At 59.3% G+C, this 15,000-nt stretch overlaps 2 protein-coding genes across 7 annotated transcripts in view; one reads left to right on the top strand and one right to left on the bottom strand.

Moving 5' to 3' along the window:
• LOC119520200 (interleukin-12 receptor subunit beta-1-like) overlaps nucleotides 1–15,000 on the bottom strand; it is a 17,762-nt gene that overhangs the window by 2,078 nt on the left and 684 nt on the right. Inside the window, exons 1-6 of the mRNA XM_037817903.1 lie at nucleotides 13,667–15,000; nucleotides 13,474–13,568; nucleotides 3,880–4,001; nucleotides 2,140–2,202; nucleotides 1,293–1,407; nucleotides 743–912 (exon numbers count right to left, since the gene is read on the bottom strand). The exon at nucleotides 13,667–15,000 is cut by the window's right edge and continues 684 nt beyond it. Of these exons, the coding sequence (XP_037673831.1) occupies nucleotides 743–912; nucleotides 1,293–1,407; nucleotides 2,140–2,202; nucleotides 3,880–3,943 (412 nt within the window). The 5' untranslated portion in view covers nucleotides 3,944–4,001; nucleotides 13,474–13,568; nucleotides 13,667–15,000. The remainder of the gene's footprint in view (nucleotides 1–742; nucleotides 913–1,292; nucleotides 1,408–2,139; nucleotides 2,203–3,879; nucleotides 4,002–13,473; nucleotides 13,569–13,666) is intronic.
• MAST3 (microtubule associated serine/threonine kinase 3) overlaps nucleotides 8,176–15,000 on the top strand; it is a 30,298-nt gene continuing 23,473 nt past the window's right edge. For 2 of the 6 annotated variants that reach the window (XM_037817974.1, XM_037817976.1), the window contains exons 1-2: nucleotides 8,176–8,248; nucleotides 13,354–13,385. In XM_037817974.1, the coding sequence (XP_037673902.1) occupies nucleotides 8,210–8,248; nucleotides 13,354–13,385 (71 nt within the window). In that variant the 5' untranslated portion in view covers nucleotides 8,176–8,209. Of the gene's footprint in view, nucleotides 8,249–13,353; nucleotides 13,386–13,489; nucleotides 13,574–14,935 lie in introns of those variants that run through there. The other 4 variants (XM_037817972.1, XM_037817977.1, XM_037817970.1 and 1 more) reach the window with 4 other exon arrangements.

The raw sequence follows: 15,000 nt of genomic DNA on the forward strand, positions 1-15,000 counted from the left end.
AGAGAGGTCTGGCATGCTTTCTGCACCTTGATCGGACCACGCCTGATGCCTCAGCCTCAGGGCTTTGCACATGCTGAGCCCCCAGGCTGGAACACCCTGTCCCCACTTCTCTCCCTGCTGAAGCCTTTCCAGAAGCTTCCCTGATTCCCCAGCAGGAGCTCATGACCCTGCATGAGGTGTCCCCCATGTGGAACGCCCACGCCTTCTCCATCGACCCCACTAGAATTTAGGCTCCTTGTGATCAGGCAGGGCAAGGATTAGGATGGTGCAGGCAGGCGAGGCTGTGCAAGTAAAGGGTCGGGTGCTATCATTATTTAGATTTTTGATAGTTTGTCATGGATTTTTTTAGCATTCATTTTGATATTAAAAAGGGGGTGTTAAAATATTGTTTGTGTTGATGCCTGAGCTTTTTGGTGCCCCCTTAAATTTTGTTTCTGAGGTGGATGCCCCTCCTCATCTCACCCCAACCTCAGCCCCAGGCAGGAGCCTTGTTGCGTGAAAACAGGATGCTAAATGCACGTAGTCGCGTCACGACTCCACAGGGCCCCACAGCCTGGCGGGTATTAGGGGCAAACCGGGAACAACCTAAGTGCTCAGCAATGGGGGATCGGTAAGGGGCCCCGAGAAAGCCACTGCCTCACACAACAATGCTTGAGGGGACAACAGCTGGCAGCTCCCAGCCCCTCCCCAGCTGGCAGGATCCCCCCAGGGTGGAGGAGAACGTCCCCAGGGAGGTGCTGACCCAGGCTGTAGAGCTGCAGAGTAACCTCTGGCGACTTCTCGGTGCGGTTCACGACCCGGGACTCCACCCAGAGCGTGACGGTGCAGAGCACGGACACACCGTCCTGGTCGGAGAACTGCAGCCTGGTGGCCGAGCCCGCGGAGAAGTAGCAGCAGCGCCCAGGGCGGAGGCTGCGGAAAGGGGGGTGTGTTGGCGGCGAGTCCGGGGTCCTAGTGGACCCCAGTCTCAACTGTCCAAGGCAGAATTGTGCATCACGTCCCGGGATCCTTTCCTGCCCCTTCTGCTCCCTGCCCCCCACTACAGCCTGGGGGTTCCTCGGGGGCTGGCCTGGCACTGAGGGGTCTGGGGGACCCTGAGCTCCCCCGGCTGAGCCACCACAGAGGGAGGGAAGAAGGGAATGATGGATGAATGACTGAGGCGGTGCCCCCGCCCGCCATTCTTGGGGGACACACCCAAGGCCCAGGGAGGAGCAGTGGCCCTGCCACAGCTGAGAGCACAAGGGGCGGTAGGAGGGCGGAGGAGGGTTTGGAGAGCGGGGCAGGGTCCTTACCAGCACCTCAGAAAGTGGCTGACCCCGGCCGGGGGGCCCTCGTACCTCCAGGAGCACTCGTAGCCGGCACTGAAAACCCTATAGCAGCTCAGATCCCGGGGGCCTGTGGCCGCACCTGAGAGAGACCCCAGATGTCCGAGAACCGGCCTCGGTGGGACCGACAAGCTGGGACAGAGCTGCACAACCCTCATGGAATCCGGGGTCACCTCGGTCTCCCAGCATCTGCCCTGCACCCCGAGTGCCTGCCTTGTCTCCGCTCCAGCTCCTCGCCGTCCTCAGACAGGCCAGCCCACGGCCACCCTGGGCCCTCTGCGCGTGCTGTACCCACTGGCTGGAAAGCCCAGAACTTGACATTCCGGCTTCTCCCTTGGGGTCCCTCTGCTCTGATTTCCCACAGCAGGGAAGGAACCTGCCTGGCCGTCCCCCTGCCAGGCTGTGACCAGGAGGACGCCGGGCTCCTGCTAAACCCCACAAGTCTAGGACCATTGCTGCACACAATGTCTGCTCGGGAAATAGTCACTGTACAGAAGGATGAAGCGTCTGCTCCGGGCCCTTTGCTGGGTGCAAGCCGAGGTGGTCCAGACATACCCGCCTGGGGGGACTTCAAATGCTTGGCAGCTGCCCCCACATTCCCTCCCCTTAGCAGAGAGGAGATGGGCCCAGACAGCAGCGGCCACTCCAGGCCACCACAGGCCCCGTGAGGGAGGGTGGCTGCAGGCCAGGGTCGGGGCGCCCGGGGCCCTGGACAGAGCTGGGTCTTCCGGCTGGGCCGGTGGAGCTGAGGGAGGCTGAGGATGGGGACAGTCAGACCCCAGGGAGACCCTCCCTCCCAGGGACAGCCCCCAACCTGAGTCTGCATCCGGATATGGTGGGTCCTGAAAACAACACCCGCTGCTTCTACAGGCTCCGGCTGCAAAGGCAAAGCAGGTGTTAACGTTCTGTGTGGGGAGAGGGGTCGGCCCGTGGGTCTACAGCCAACTGACCATCTGACCCCCTGCCCACCCACGCATCTAGTCACCCACCCATCCATCCTTCCATCCATCCACCCACCACCCACCCATCCATCCATCCATCAACCCATCCATCCATCCACCCACCCACCCATCCACCCACCCATCAATCCATCCATCCTTCCTTCCTTCCATCTTTCCATCAATCCATCCATCCACCCATCTTTCTTTCCATCCATCCACCCATCCATCCATCAACCCATCCATCCTGCCATGCAGCCATGCCATCCATCCGTCCATCCATGCACCCATCCATCCATCCATCGGTGTCCAAGCCATCAACCCATCCATCAACCCATCCACCTACGCATCCATCCAGCCAACCCATCCATCTATCGATCCATCAACCCAGCCATCAACCCAGCCAGCAACCCATGCCAGCCACACAGCCAGCCAGCCAGCCACCCAGCCAGCCACCCCAGCCAGCTCCTCCAGCAACCCAGCCAACCAGCCAGCCGGCCGGCCGGCCAGCTTGCCATCCAGCCAGCCATGCCAGCCAGCCACCCAGCAGCCATCCATCAACCCATCCATCCATCCATCCATCCATCCATCAACCCATCCATCCATCCATCCATCCATCCACCCACCCACCCATCCATCCATCCATCCACCCATCCATCTATCTTTCCATCCATCCATCCATCTTTCTTTCCATCCATTCACCCATCCATCCTTCATCCCTTCCACCCACCCTTCCATCCATCCATCTACCCATCCATCCATGCACCCAACCATCTGTGAATTCTTAGACCGACTTCCCACCCATTAGCCCTTAGAAGTGGAGACCAAAAACTGTAGTTGGGGGCCCCTAGGGACAGGTCACTCCAGAAGGAAAGAACAGGGAGATGGCAGGCCTGCTGCTTCATCCTCCAAAGAACCTGGGTGTCCCTTGCCCCCGTCCTCACCGCTGCTCCCCAGCCCCTCCTGGCCCCGGGAACTCGTGGTGTGGCCGGCCCTGCTCCCAGCACTTTGCAAGTCTCCAACTCATCAAGTCAAGTGACAAGGCAGCGCCCTGTCAAACCCCAATTTACAGAGTGGGAAATTGAGGCACGGAGAGCTGAAGAAGTTGCAAGAGGTCACACAGCAGAGCTGGGTTAGAGTCGAAACCCAGCCCTCCCCAGGGGCAGCCCCTTCCCTTGACTCCATGAAAGGAGAGTAGATATTCATAAAACTACATATATAATGTCTAAACTATATATGTCTTACATACATACTTGTTCTTGTTTTTAATAGTGTAATAACTTATTAATGATAAACTGGTAAAAACTAGGATTAGGATTCTTAAAAGCCTGGCATTCAAAGAGGTCACCGAAATTGCAAATCATGAAGACCCCCAGGCTCCTGCCTCACTTGGCGGTTTTCCCGCTGGGCTGCGGGAGGTGGAAGGAGTCGGTCCATTCCACAGAAGGGAAAGCCGAGGCTCGGAGGACGCGGCCCAAGTCTGATCCCGGAGCCCAGCAAGGCTGCCACCGCGGAGGTGCCCATTTAGTAGATGGAAAGACACCCGCGCGGAGGGTGCGAGCCAGCCCCGGCCCTCCCGCCCTCTCGCGCTCCCCGCCCGAAAGGGGGTCACTCACCGCCCGGCCCCGGGAGGAGAAGCAGGAGGAGCGGGGCCACCAGCCGAGCCCCCGGCAGCGCCATCGGGTCCACGCGGAGCGCGGCTGCCGCGGCGAACTCCTGCGCTGCTGGCGGAGCCCCGCTGCGCCGTTCCCGCCCCGGAACACGTTGACGCCGAGCGTGGAAGATCAAAAGTAAGACCCAAGGAAATTGGAAGGTGTCGCAGCCCCTCCCGGGAAGAATCAAAGCGAAAGAGAAACCCAGGAAGTGGGCTGGGGGCCCTGGCCTCACCCTGCCACAAGCCCATCCCCGGGCGAGCCCGCCCTGTCGCGTGCCCCGCCGCAGCGGCCCAGCGGGGGCACCCGGCCCGAGCCCCCGGCGCCCACTGGGTCTTTGAAGTCAGCAAACCCATGCGTCAGGCCTGGAGACGGGGGCCTCTCCGCGTTTCCAAAGTCCGGCCTGGGCGCACCCTGGGTCCCGGCTCCTGCAGGGATTCGTGCCCCCCTTTCCCCATCTCAGGTCCCCGGGGTCCCCTCCCCATGACGCACGGGGAGACCCGGAGATTTTCGACAACTTGGATGAACCTCAAAAAGGTTATCTCAGCAAAAGGAGCCAGACACAAAATACTCCATTTATAGGAAATGTCCAGAGCAGGCAAATCCACCCAGACAGAGAGTGGGTTGGGGGTTGCGGGGGGCCTGGGGGAGAGGGTGGGGTGTGGGTGCTGCTGGGGGGCGCCTGTGGGGGATGGGTGTGTTGTGCAGAGGGGGTGTCAGCTGTGCCACGTGGAGACTGCTAAACGCACCAAACTGTCCCCTCTAAAATGGTTAGTTTTAGCTTATGTGAATTTCATCTTGATTTTTAAAAATGTCCGTGGAGGAGTCCAAGGGGCTGAGTAGTGGGGTGAGGGGCTCTCCCAGCAGAAGGCCTCAGGGGGAAACTGAGGCCCGGCCGGGTGGGGACTGCCTATGGCTCAGCCCCTCCTCCGAGGAGCCGGCCCCGAGCAGCCGAGGGCCAGCCAGGGTCAGGCGCCCAGCAAGCCATGAGGTCACCACGGCAGGGACAAAGAGGCAGTGTCCCCAGCTGGCACAGCAGGGACGGGGCACAGGGGAGCCCAGGCCAGGATGAGAGGTGGGTGGGGAACTGGGGTGCAAGACCGGGGACCAACTCCTGGCCCTTAGTCCCCCCTCTGAGAGCCCCAGCCGGGAGATGCCATTGCCTGCCCCCTTTCACAGATGGGGAAACTGAGTTTGGAGGCACCCAGGGGCTACAGGCCCCAGTTGGAGATTAAGAGAGTGATTTGAACCCAAGGCAGTGTGCCCCTGAGTGGGCCCGCCCTGTAGGCTGCCCCCCACCCCATACACACACAGTGCCAGCCCTTGGGGGTCTCAGCAATCACCCTACGTGGAATGAGGGCTTGCAAGGATGCATGGAGGCTCAGGGGCTCAGCCCGTGGTGGGTGCTGCCCACCTGAAGGCTGGGAGGTTGCTGCCATTGTGGTTGCCGCCCCAGCACCCTCTGCCCTTGCCATGCCCCTTTCCCCTCCCCCAGATGTCGGAGCACCCCATGGTAAGACATCAAAGAGGGGACAGGAGGAGGGCACCCAGAGCTGGACACAGATGCCCCCAGCCCCTTGTGGTGGGGGCTGGGACACAGGGAGGTACTGATATTGGGTGGTGCCCTGAGAGAAAGCAGGGAGGGCTGCCTGGAAGAGGAGGCACTCCCAGTGGTATTTATAGAGGTGAGGGTCCAGAGGAAATGTTTTGGGGACAGCAAGACGCACATGGCTGGTCAGGGGCTCTGTGGGGGGAGGAAGTGGTGGGATACAGCCAGGTGGGGCCAGGGTGGGGGCTGGGGAGCCACAGCAGGTGTGTGAGCAGGGAGGACCCCACTCACACGTGGGGTGGTGTTTCTACCCTTATCGAGGTCACAGCTGGAGACTCACATGGAGGGCCACCATCTCCCCCGCCCCCTCCCTCCCCGTCCCTGCCCGGACCGCCTCCTCCAGGAAGCCCTGTGGGGTCCTCTTGGCCCCCTGCGGCTGTCCCAGAAGCACGGCTGCTCTGGGGCCCCTGGTACTGCCCCACTTTCCGATGTTCCTCAGACTGGGGGAGGGAACGGCAGGAAGGAGCAGGTTTTGGGCCCGGAAGTGGTGACAGGACCGGAGAACCGCAGAACTTCCCCACTCTCTCTGCTTCTGCTTTTTCCCAGTGACAGTGATCTTCAACCTGAGGAGACTGGGATTCCCAAGGGGCATCTAAGGAGGGTATTGAGGGGTTAGTAGGAGTTTGCTAGGAGAAACATTTAGAGGTATCAATCCCCCATAAGATCATTTTAATTCATTCTGCCAGCATTTTCTTCTACTCCTAGAGGGTCGAGGTAGGTTCTGAAAAATACATAGAAGTTCACCAAGAAAAAATTCATTCATTCACTCAACAACCATACTCCCCTATTCCCCTCATGGAGGCATTTAAGCAGGGTTTCAATGGATGTGTAGGAGTTCAAAGAAAAAAAAGTGTAGTTATTAATTGAAAAAAATGCTCTCTGGTACTTCTCAAAGAAACATTTAAAGTAGACTTTGAAGGACGCACACGTGTTCACCATGGAAAACTGCATTCATTCATTCATTCATTCATTCAATAACAACTCCCTGTTGTCCATTGAAGAATCATTTGGAAGGGGTTTTGGAGACTGCATAGGAGATCCCCAGGTGGAGCAGCTCCCCATCTGTCCAGCTCAGCCACCCCTGGTGCAGGGAGCCCCTTTTCATAGAATTCCAGCCAAATCCTTGGAAGGGCTCTGATTGACTGAGCTTGGGTCACATGTCCCCCCAACCTGGGCTAAAGAGGAACTTTTAGTAAGAATCAGTCAGAGACACAATAGTCGACCATTACAGGAGGTGAGCTCCCCATCACCTGGGTAAATGAGCCATGACCTGAGTCTACCCAGAGTAGGGTTGCCAGATACACAGGACACCTAGTTAAATATGAATTTCAGATAAAAAACCCCACAACTTTTAGCATAACTGTGCTCCAAGTATTGCACAACACATACATACCTGGAATAAATTATTCACTGTCTACCTGAAATTCAAATTTAACCAAGTGGCCTGGCAATTCTACTCCCAGGTATAAACCCCAAGAATGGAGAACAGATGTCCAAACTAAAACTTGTACATCGATATTCATAGCAGCATGATTCATAAATGTTAAAAAGAGGAAACAACCCGATATCCATCAATTGATGAATGGATAGAGCAAACATGGTGTATCCGTGCAATGGGATGTTCAGCCACGGAAAGGTATGGAGTTCTGAAACACGCCATAAGGTGGGCGAACCTCCAAGACACGTTCAGGGGAAGAACCAGGCACAAAAGGCCACTTGTTGTGTGAGTCCATTTACGGGAAATGTCCAACAGAGACCTAGAGCAGATCCGTGGTTGCCAGGGACTGGGGCAGGGGGATATGGGGAGTGGCAGCTGATGGGGATGTGGTTTTCTTTGGGGTGATGAGAATGTTCTGGAAAGAGGTCATGGTTATGGCTGCACAACTTTATGAATATGTGAAATTCCGCTGGATCGGACACTTTAAATAGGTGAATTTTATGGCATGCGAATTATCTCATTTAAAAAATTGCATGAGAATTGTGAGAGACGGTGCTCACGAGGGCTCGGCCAGGCGCCGGGCAGAGGCCAGAGGGGCGGGGGTCCTCAAAACTCGGCGCACTGTGGCCCACCGCCACCCTCTGCTTTTGCAGATAGTTTCCTCGGACCAGGGCCCGGATTCGGATGCGGGGAGTCAGGCAGGGGAAGCAAGTGCCGGATCGGATCCCGTCCTTATTTAAAATCTTGATATTTAGGTCATCGTGGATTTTTGCTTTAATTTCGATTTTCAAAACTGTGGCATTAAAATATTTACGTTGCTTGCTGAGTTCCGGGCACCGCCTTAAATTTTGCAGGGAGCCCCGGCCCCGCGCTGTGCCTCCCTGGGCCTCAGTTTCCACAGCTGCAGTTTATGGGGTGACAGCGCGCCCTTCCTCTGGGAGGGAAATTTCTGAAAAGATCACTTCCGCGTCCCGGGAGAGGGGCGGGGCCCTGGAGGGGGCGGGGCCCTTCAGGACAGGAGGGGCGGGGCTGGGGGCGTGTCCGTCCATCAGGGGACCAGGGAAGCCAATGGCTCTGAGAGGTGGGCGGGGCTCTCCCCAGGCCGACCGCCTGGGCGAGGCGGGGCCAGGCCGCGTCAGCTGACCGCCGGGGCCAATGGTGCCTGGGGGCGGGGCCTTGCGGGCGGGCGGGGCGGGGCCTGGGCGGGGGTGGGGCCAGGGCCGGCGGGCTGCGCGGACTCTCCGGCCATGGACGAGCCGAGCCTGCTGCGGCGCCGCGGGCTCCAGGTGAGGCCCCAGCGCAGACCGGGGGACCGGGGGGCCTGGACCCGGGGGGCCCGGGCGGGAGGCGTGCTCGGGGCGCTCCCTCTGCCCTCCGTCCGCACGAAAGGCATTTCTCCTGGCGGGGGTTGGAGGGCGTTTGTCCCCGGTGGACACCCGGGGGAAACTGAGGCTCCGAGCACCGGCGTGGGAGGAGGGGGCCGCGGGTGTCAGTTTCGCGGCCGCACCAGCTGCGCTAATAATAAAGGGAGCGACAGCTGCAGACACTGCCCGAGCGTTCCCCAAATGCCCATGGAATGAATCCGTGACTAACGCCCGCTGATGCAGATGGATACCTGTCACGGCCGCCCCTGCTCTCGCGGCGCGGGCCGGGGAGGTCGGGGCCGTCCAGGTGCCCGTGTGTCAGATGGGGAAACTGAGGCACGGAGTCTAGAAATCAATCTCCCGCAGTTGCCCAGCCGGGACTTGACCCTGCGCCCTTGCCCAGCCGGCTTGGAGCACACGGGGGTGCGGGGCACCCTTGCTTCCCCGGGCCTCAGTTTCCCCACTCTCCACGAGGGCTCCTCCTTCCGGGAGGCTGGGCTGCCCGGACGTAAGGACGGGGGAGCAGGGACCAGCAGAGGCCTGGGTTCAAGCCCACTGGGGCTGGCGTGACCCCTGGTGGCAATTCCTTCACCTCTGGGCCTCAGTTTCCTGATCTGCACAATGGGAATTAAGAGCCAGCCGTTTCCCTCTGGGGCCGGGCCCTTGCCTCTGAGAAGCTGCCAGGTGTGCATTTATTGAGCGCCTGCTGTTTGTCCTGCCCTGGAGGGCAGCGGGTGCTGCTGGCTGTGCCTTCGTGTCCCCCTGGTGTGGGGGAGGCAGACAGCTGAGCGGCGGCGACCCCACGGAGGAGGCACCTGGCCCCGGGCACGGAGGGAGGGAGGGAGAGTGGGTATTTGGGGACATGAAAGAAGCTGAGGGAGACTGGAGAGCTGGGACGGGTGGGTGCAGATGAGGCTGGCATGGGGTAGGGGACAGGGGAGCTCGAACCTGGGCTGTAGTGAGGGGACTCACCCAAAGGGAGGAGGGGGTGCCTGGAGGACCGAGTAGGACTGCAGATCTGAGACCCCAAGGGAGTGGCAGGCCTGGGCAGAGGGCCAAGTCGAGGGCCTGGTGGGAGAGCAGGGGGCGGGCAGGACTGGCGAGCAGCGAGTGGGGGACAGCCCCCCCAACCCCAGTTAGATGCAGGCCCCGCCTGCAGCCTCTTAAAATAGCTAAACCGCCTCCGGGGAGGCGAGTGGGGGTGTTGGTGACATCAGGAAGCAGGGCCTGTCCCACAGGGAGGGTGCCCATTCCCTGCTGATGAGTCCCACATTACCAAAGGGGAAACCGAGGCTCAGAGGCAACCTCTCCAGGCCTCACAGCATGCAGGTGACAGTCGGGATTGGAACTCAAGCAGGTGCAGCTCCCCTCCTTACCAACTCCTGTCCCTGGGTGGAGAGGGTCGAGTGGGCATCATCCAGGTGGGTGAGGAAGGACAGACAACAGGGACAGAACGTGCAAAGGCCCAGAGGCATGAGGCGGTGTGAGTTGCTGGGGAACTAGAAGCCAACTCTCAGTGCTGGAGCTGGCGGTGCGAGAGGGGATGACTGTGGCCCCTGGCAGGGACCACCTGTTTCTGGTGCTTCCAACACCCAATGAAGAGGTTTTGCTTCCCCTCTGGGGTAATGGGGAGCTATAGAAGGTGCTGAAGCAGAGGAGGAAGCAGAAGGGCTTCCTGGAGTCGGCAGCATTGGATGGACAAGCAGGCAAGTGTGGGACACAGCAGCCCAGGCCCAGCAAACAGAAGCACTGAGTGGGACTCAGTCCAAGGGGCACAAAATCCCATGAGAAGTTCAGTGTGGCTGAAACAAAGGGGCAGAAGTCAGCCGGGACCACCGCAGCAGCCCGAGGGCTTCCTGGAGGAGGAGGAGAATAACTTGGAACCGGGCTAGGAGCAAGCAGTGTTGCCTTGGAGAATGGACTTTGCTGGGAACCTCCCCAGCTGCAGTGGCAGAGACAAAGTCCCACAGGCTCCGTCCACCTTCTCCAGCCCCAGATGCTGTTTGGGGGTCTGGTTTCTTTTAAATATCTGTCCTGTGAGAAGCTAAGGTCCAAGTGGGAGATGATGAAAATAATAAAATAGAAGTAATAGTGGTGGTAATAGCAGCTCACACAAGCTTTACCCTCCAAATGCTGAACACAAGAGCAAGCTTAAAGCAAACCAAGAAGGGTCCCTCTAGGCCTTCTCCCCTGACCCAGCGCAAACTGGCGGCCCGCGGGCCACGACTGCAGCTGTCCACCGTATGCACTGCTATTGTCTGGACTGGCCAATCAGCGCTGGACCTGAGTTCCCCGCGCTTTCTCAGGTTTTCACGAATTGATTCCGACCTGGCAACGTTCAGCCTCCAGGGAATCTGATTGGCTTCTGCCTCCAGGCTGCCATTTGATTGGCTGGGGCGCTCCCCAGGGCAGTTAACTGGGGCACCGGTTAAGGGAGCCCCGGGTCTGTGGCTGCAGCTCAAAAACCGAGGCCCTCGCCGTCTATTCACCTCAGACACCAGGCTGGGTTCACACTCCAGCTCCCTGGCTTCCTGGTTGCTACTTCTGCTCCTTGAGCCTCAGTTTCCCCTGCTGTAAAATGGGGATAATAGCACGGCCCGTCGTGTTGGTTGGGAGTCCTAAATGCATGTGCAGTGCTTAACATTTGTAGGGGCCATTATTAGGACTTGAGTTATTATTTTCACAATATTATTATTTTCATATTTTCATCATCTCCCACTCGGACCTTCACCCCACCCCACCCCACCTGGTAATGGAGGAGTCTTTGCAGTCCCCTGGACTAAGTCCCACTCAGTGCATCTGTTTGCTGGGTCTGGGCTGCTGTGTCCCATCCAATGCCTCCGCCTCCAGGAAGCCCTTCTGCTTCCTCCTCTGGAGGCCTCCAGCTTCATCCCCCCACCCCATCCCACCCCTATCTTCCATGCCCTGCTCTATGTTCTCCACACCAGGGGCTCCTCAGGGCAGGGCTGATGCTTCGGGGGGCCCCAGCGTCACCCAGCCTCCTAACCACAGTGGGGGATGTTATTTTTAAAGGGTGGTTCCAGGGTGGGGTTCCCCACCCACCCTGAGCCGCCCCCTGGGGAACAGCTGGTGAAGAGGAGGCCATGGGCGGAAACAGATGGTGCTGGAGCAGAGGGCCGAGGGCGGTGCTGGGAGAATTGCAAGTGGGTCCAGCCTCCCACGGCTGCTTTGCCGGCGGCTGCCAACCTCCCCTCGCCTCTCTGCCACTTTACATAGTTGTGTGTTTTGGAAGCAGATTTGAACTGGTGGTTTTTATTAACCTCACAAAATCATAGTCGTCGATCTGCTTCACCGAGGACTCCCCGAGAGCCAAGCCTGGGCCTGGTACTTGCTGATTCTGGTCTGCTTTCCAGATGAGGAAACTGAGGCAAAGACTTGGCGGGGGTCGCAGAGCTCAATGTGGGGGAGCCAGATTGGATGGCTTGGGAAGGAAATGGCTAGGGGGAAGGGGGAGCAGTAAGAAATCCTGGGTTCAAATCCCGGCTCCACCCTCTTTTACGGGGGGTGGTGGGGGGAGCTTGCATTGCCCCCGCAGTGATTGGAGGGGCAGAAGGAGATCCAAATGGAGTGGGGGCTTTCCTGAGCCTATGACCTCTTGCTTTGTGTGGTAATGAGTTCTCCGTCCCAGGAGGTATGCAAGCAGACAGGGCGACCTTCCCTTCTCTTTCCGAACCCAGGGTAGCTGGGGTAGGCGGCGGTACGAACGCCCCGCCCCCAGCAACCCCTTCCCTCCTACCGGGCCTGGAGACCCACTGCCAACCCCTCCTGCCCCTCGCCCCTTGCCCCTCGTAGTCCTGCGCCCTGAGACTTCCCGCCGCCTCCGATTGGCTGCGGGGGCCGCTGACGTCACTGGTTGGCATGGCGAACGCCCTGCTTGGGCCGTGGGCAGCCGCGAGCCCACGGAGGTAAAAATAGTCGCGTGTCCCGACACAGAGGCCCTGGGGCGGGCGGGGGTGCCCGAGACCCAGATTCTCGGCCCTCTCTCCGCCGAGAGACGTGGGCTCCCGGCTTCCCTCTGTGCCTCAGTTTCCCACCCTATAAAACTGCCCCTGCACCTGCCAAGTAGTAGGCAGCTAGGAAAGCTTGAGCAAAATTTACAGGGTGTTATGATTGCGTCCCAGAAAGCCCTTGCTGGGCTTGACAACCACAAGCAACAACAATAATGGTGGTCCTTAAAACCCCAGAACCCTCCTGATGTTAACCATTACAGATGGGGAAACTGAGGCACGGGGGTGTAAAAGACACTTGCTGAAGGTCATATGACCAGCAAGGAAGGGATAATAGACCTGAACCCAGGTCAAGTATCCCAGAGTCTAAACTTGTGCTACACGGCCTTCTGAGAATTTAAATAACATCTTGGGCAAGTCACTTCTGAGAGTAGACTCGGGGACCCCAAGCCTAGGGCTTTCTGCCCTGCCCATGATGAGAGCACCCAGGGAGATGTGGGCCAGCTCTTTGAGCTCTAAAAGGGTCTTCAAAAGGGGGTCACGGGTCTGTCCCCCTCGTCCCCACAGCTGCCCAGGGCCTGAATCTGCATGGGTTGTTCAGAGGATGGGAAGGAGTGACTTTCAGACCCAGCTGGGGAAAGAGAACTGGGAGGGGGCCAGGTGAGGCTGACTCAGGAATCTTTCTTTTCTCAACAGATCATTAGTATTTAGCCATTATTGGTATACTTTATAAATGTAACTAATCTTTTATTTTAACTGACAAAACTATTTTTAGTGCAGTGGGGTAGAAGGTGGGCAGGGAGCTGGATTGGGAGTGGGGGTAGGGAGGAACTTCCAGGAGGAGGGGACGCTGGAGACTTGAAGGATGAGCTGCAGGTAGCGAGGTGCAGAGGGGGCAGCCCGTGCAAAGGCCCTGGGGCCCGGCTGAGCTGTGTGGGGGGCAAGTAGGAGGCAGGCCTTGGCTGGAGCCAGAAAGTGAGGGGCCTACTGAGGGAGGGGGGCTGGAGGTGAGAAGGGTTTGTTTCTCTGGGAGTGACCCCCGTGTTTGTCTTATTTCAGAAAGAGCTGAGCCTGCCGCGCCGGGGACGTGGGTGAGTGCAGCTGGGGCTGGGGGTTGGGGGCCGGTGGACGGGGCCCCGAACTGTGAATTTGTTTAATAATTATACCACCACCACTCACCTTGATCCCGCCCCAGGGTTTGCAGAGTGCTTCACTAGCGCCTCACCCAGCTCTCACCACAGCCTGGGAGGTTGATGCCAGTTCAAATGAGGAAACTGAGGTACAGAGTGGATGCGTCATCAGCTCAAGGGCGCCCAGCCTGGGAGAGGGGAAACTTGTCCAAAACTCAGAGTCCAGATGGTAGAATTCCCACCTCAGTATCCTGGAACTGCCTTCCACGCCTCCTGTGACGGGGAGCTCGCTTTCTTACAGGAAACATGGGTAGAAAACTCATCTCTTTCGGGGGCCACATTGGTGATCCTGTAGGTTGGCATTTTGGGATCCCAAAAACTCAGAGGACATTCTGTTTAGTGCCTTTGCGTGTTTACAAATGAGGAAACTGAGGCCCAGGGAGGGGGAGGGGTTGGTCTAGAGGTGTGATGGCGTTCTAGAGGTGTGTGAGTACCAGGGGTATGTTTTCCTGAGCTGGGGTGGGATTCCCGTCTCTCAATGAAATCATTCACTCAGCAAACATCTTTTGAGAACTTACTACGTCCTGAACCTTCTTTCAGGCACGGGGGACATGGAGGCAAGTGAGACCCCACCCATGGGTTGCTCTCGGGGACAGCAAGGGTGATGCCATGTGTGCAACTAATCGGGGAAGAGTGGGAGATGGGCTGGAGGGCAGCTTTAGCCCAAGAGCTCGAGGGCGTCTTGTAAGAGGTGACATTTGAGCCGAGATTTGGGAGAGGAGGAGCCAGCCGGTGGGAACAGCATTCCAAGCAGCGGGAACAGCATGGGAGAAGATGGGAAGGAAACTCACATTGGAGGAGCAGTGCGCAGTGTGCAGGACGGGAGAATGGCGAAGGCCTGGGGTTGGAAGAGGGTTTGAAATTCGGTGGTGGGAATGGGGTCAGCGTGGACCCCAAGCCCAGGCCATCTGCTCTTTGCTGGCATGGAGATGGCCCGGCTATTGGGGCGGGGCCCGCGGTCCTCAGGAAGTTCGGGGTTCCGACGTTGGCCGGAGGGCGGGCGCTGGCCTTTGCCCGGGCTGGGGGTGGCTGCTGGTGAATGGTGACGCAGTCGGTTGCACGGAGGGCAAAGTCCCTGGCCACGGGGCCAATGACTCCTTGAGGGGTGGCCACTCCCCACCACCTGCCATGAGGCTGACTGGGTTCATTCCGGGTCTCTAGGGGGTCAGAGACGGACACAGACACCCCCAGAGCCTGAGGGCGGGGAGCAGGGCCCAGCTCGGACGTGGGCGCAGGCACCCTGTTCCCAGCGGCGGGAACAGCGCGAGCCGAGGCCCGGGGGGCGCGGCGGAGCCTCGGGTGTGCGCGGTGACGCACCGAGACCCGCAGCGCAGTGGGGATGGTGGCCGGAGGGAAGCGGGGGGCTGCTGGGGGCGCGCTCAGATCCGGGGTCCGCTGTCTCCCCCCGCGGGGGCGGGGCCAGGAGGGGCGCGGGCCTGCGCGCAGGTGCGGGGATCCGCGCCCCGCCCCGGGGCGGAGCTAGCCCGACCCCCGCGCCCCCGGCGGCCCAGTCCCG

Source organism: Choloepus didactylus, chromosome 25, assembly GCF_015220235.1.
Source record: "Choloepus didactylus isolate mChoDid1 chromosome 25, mChoDid1.pri, whole genome shotgun sequence".
In the NCBI taxonomy this organism is placed as follows: Eukaryota; Metazoa; Chordata; class Mammalia; order Pilosa; family Megalonychidae; genus Choloepus; species Choloepus didactylus.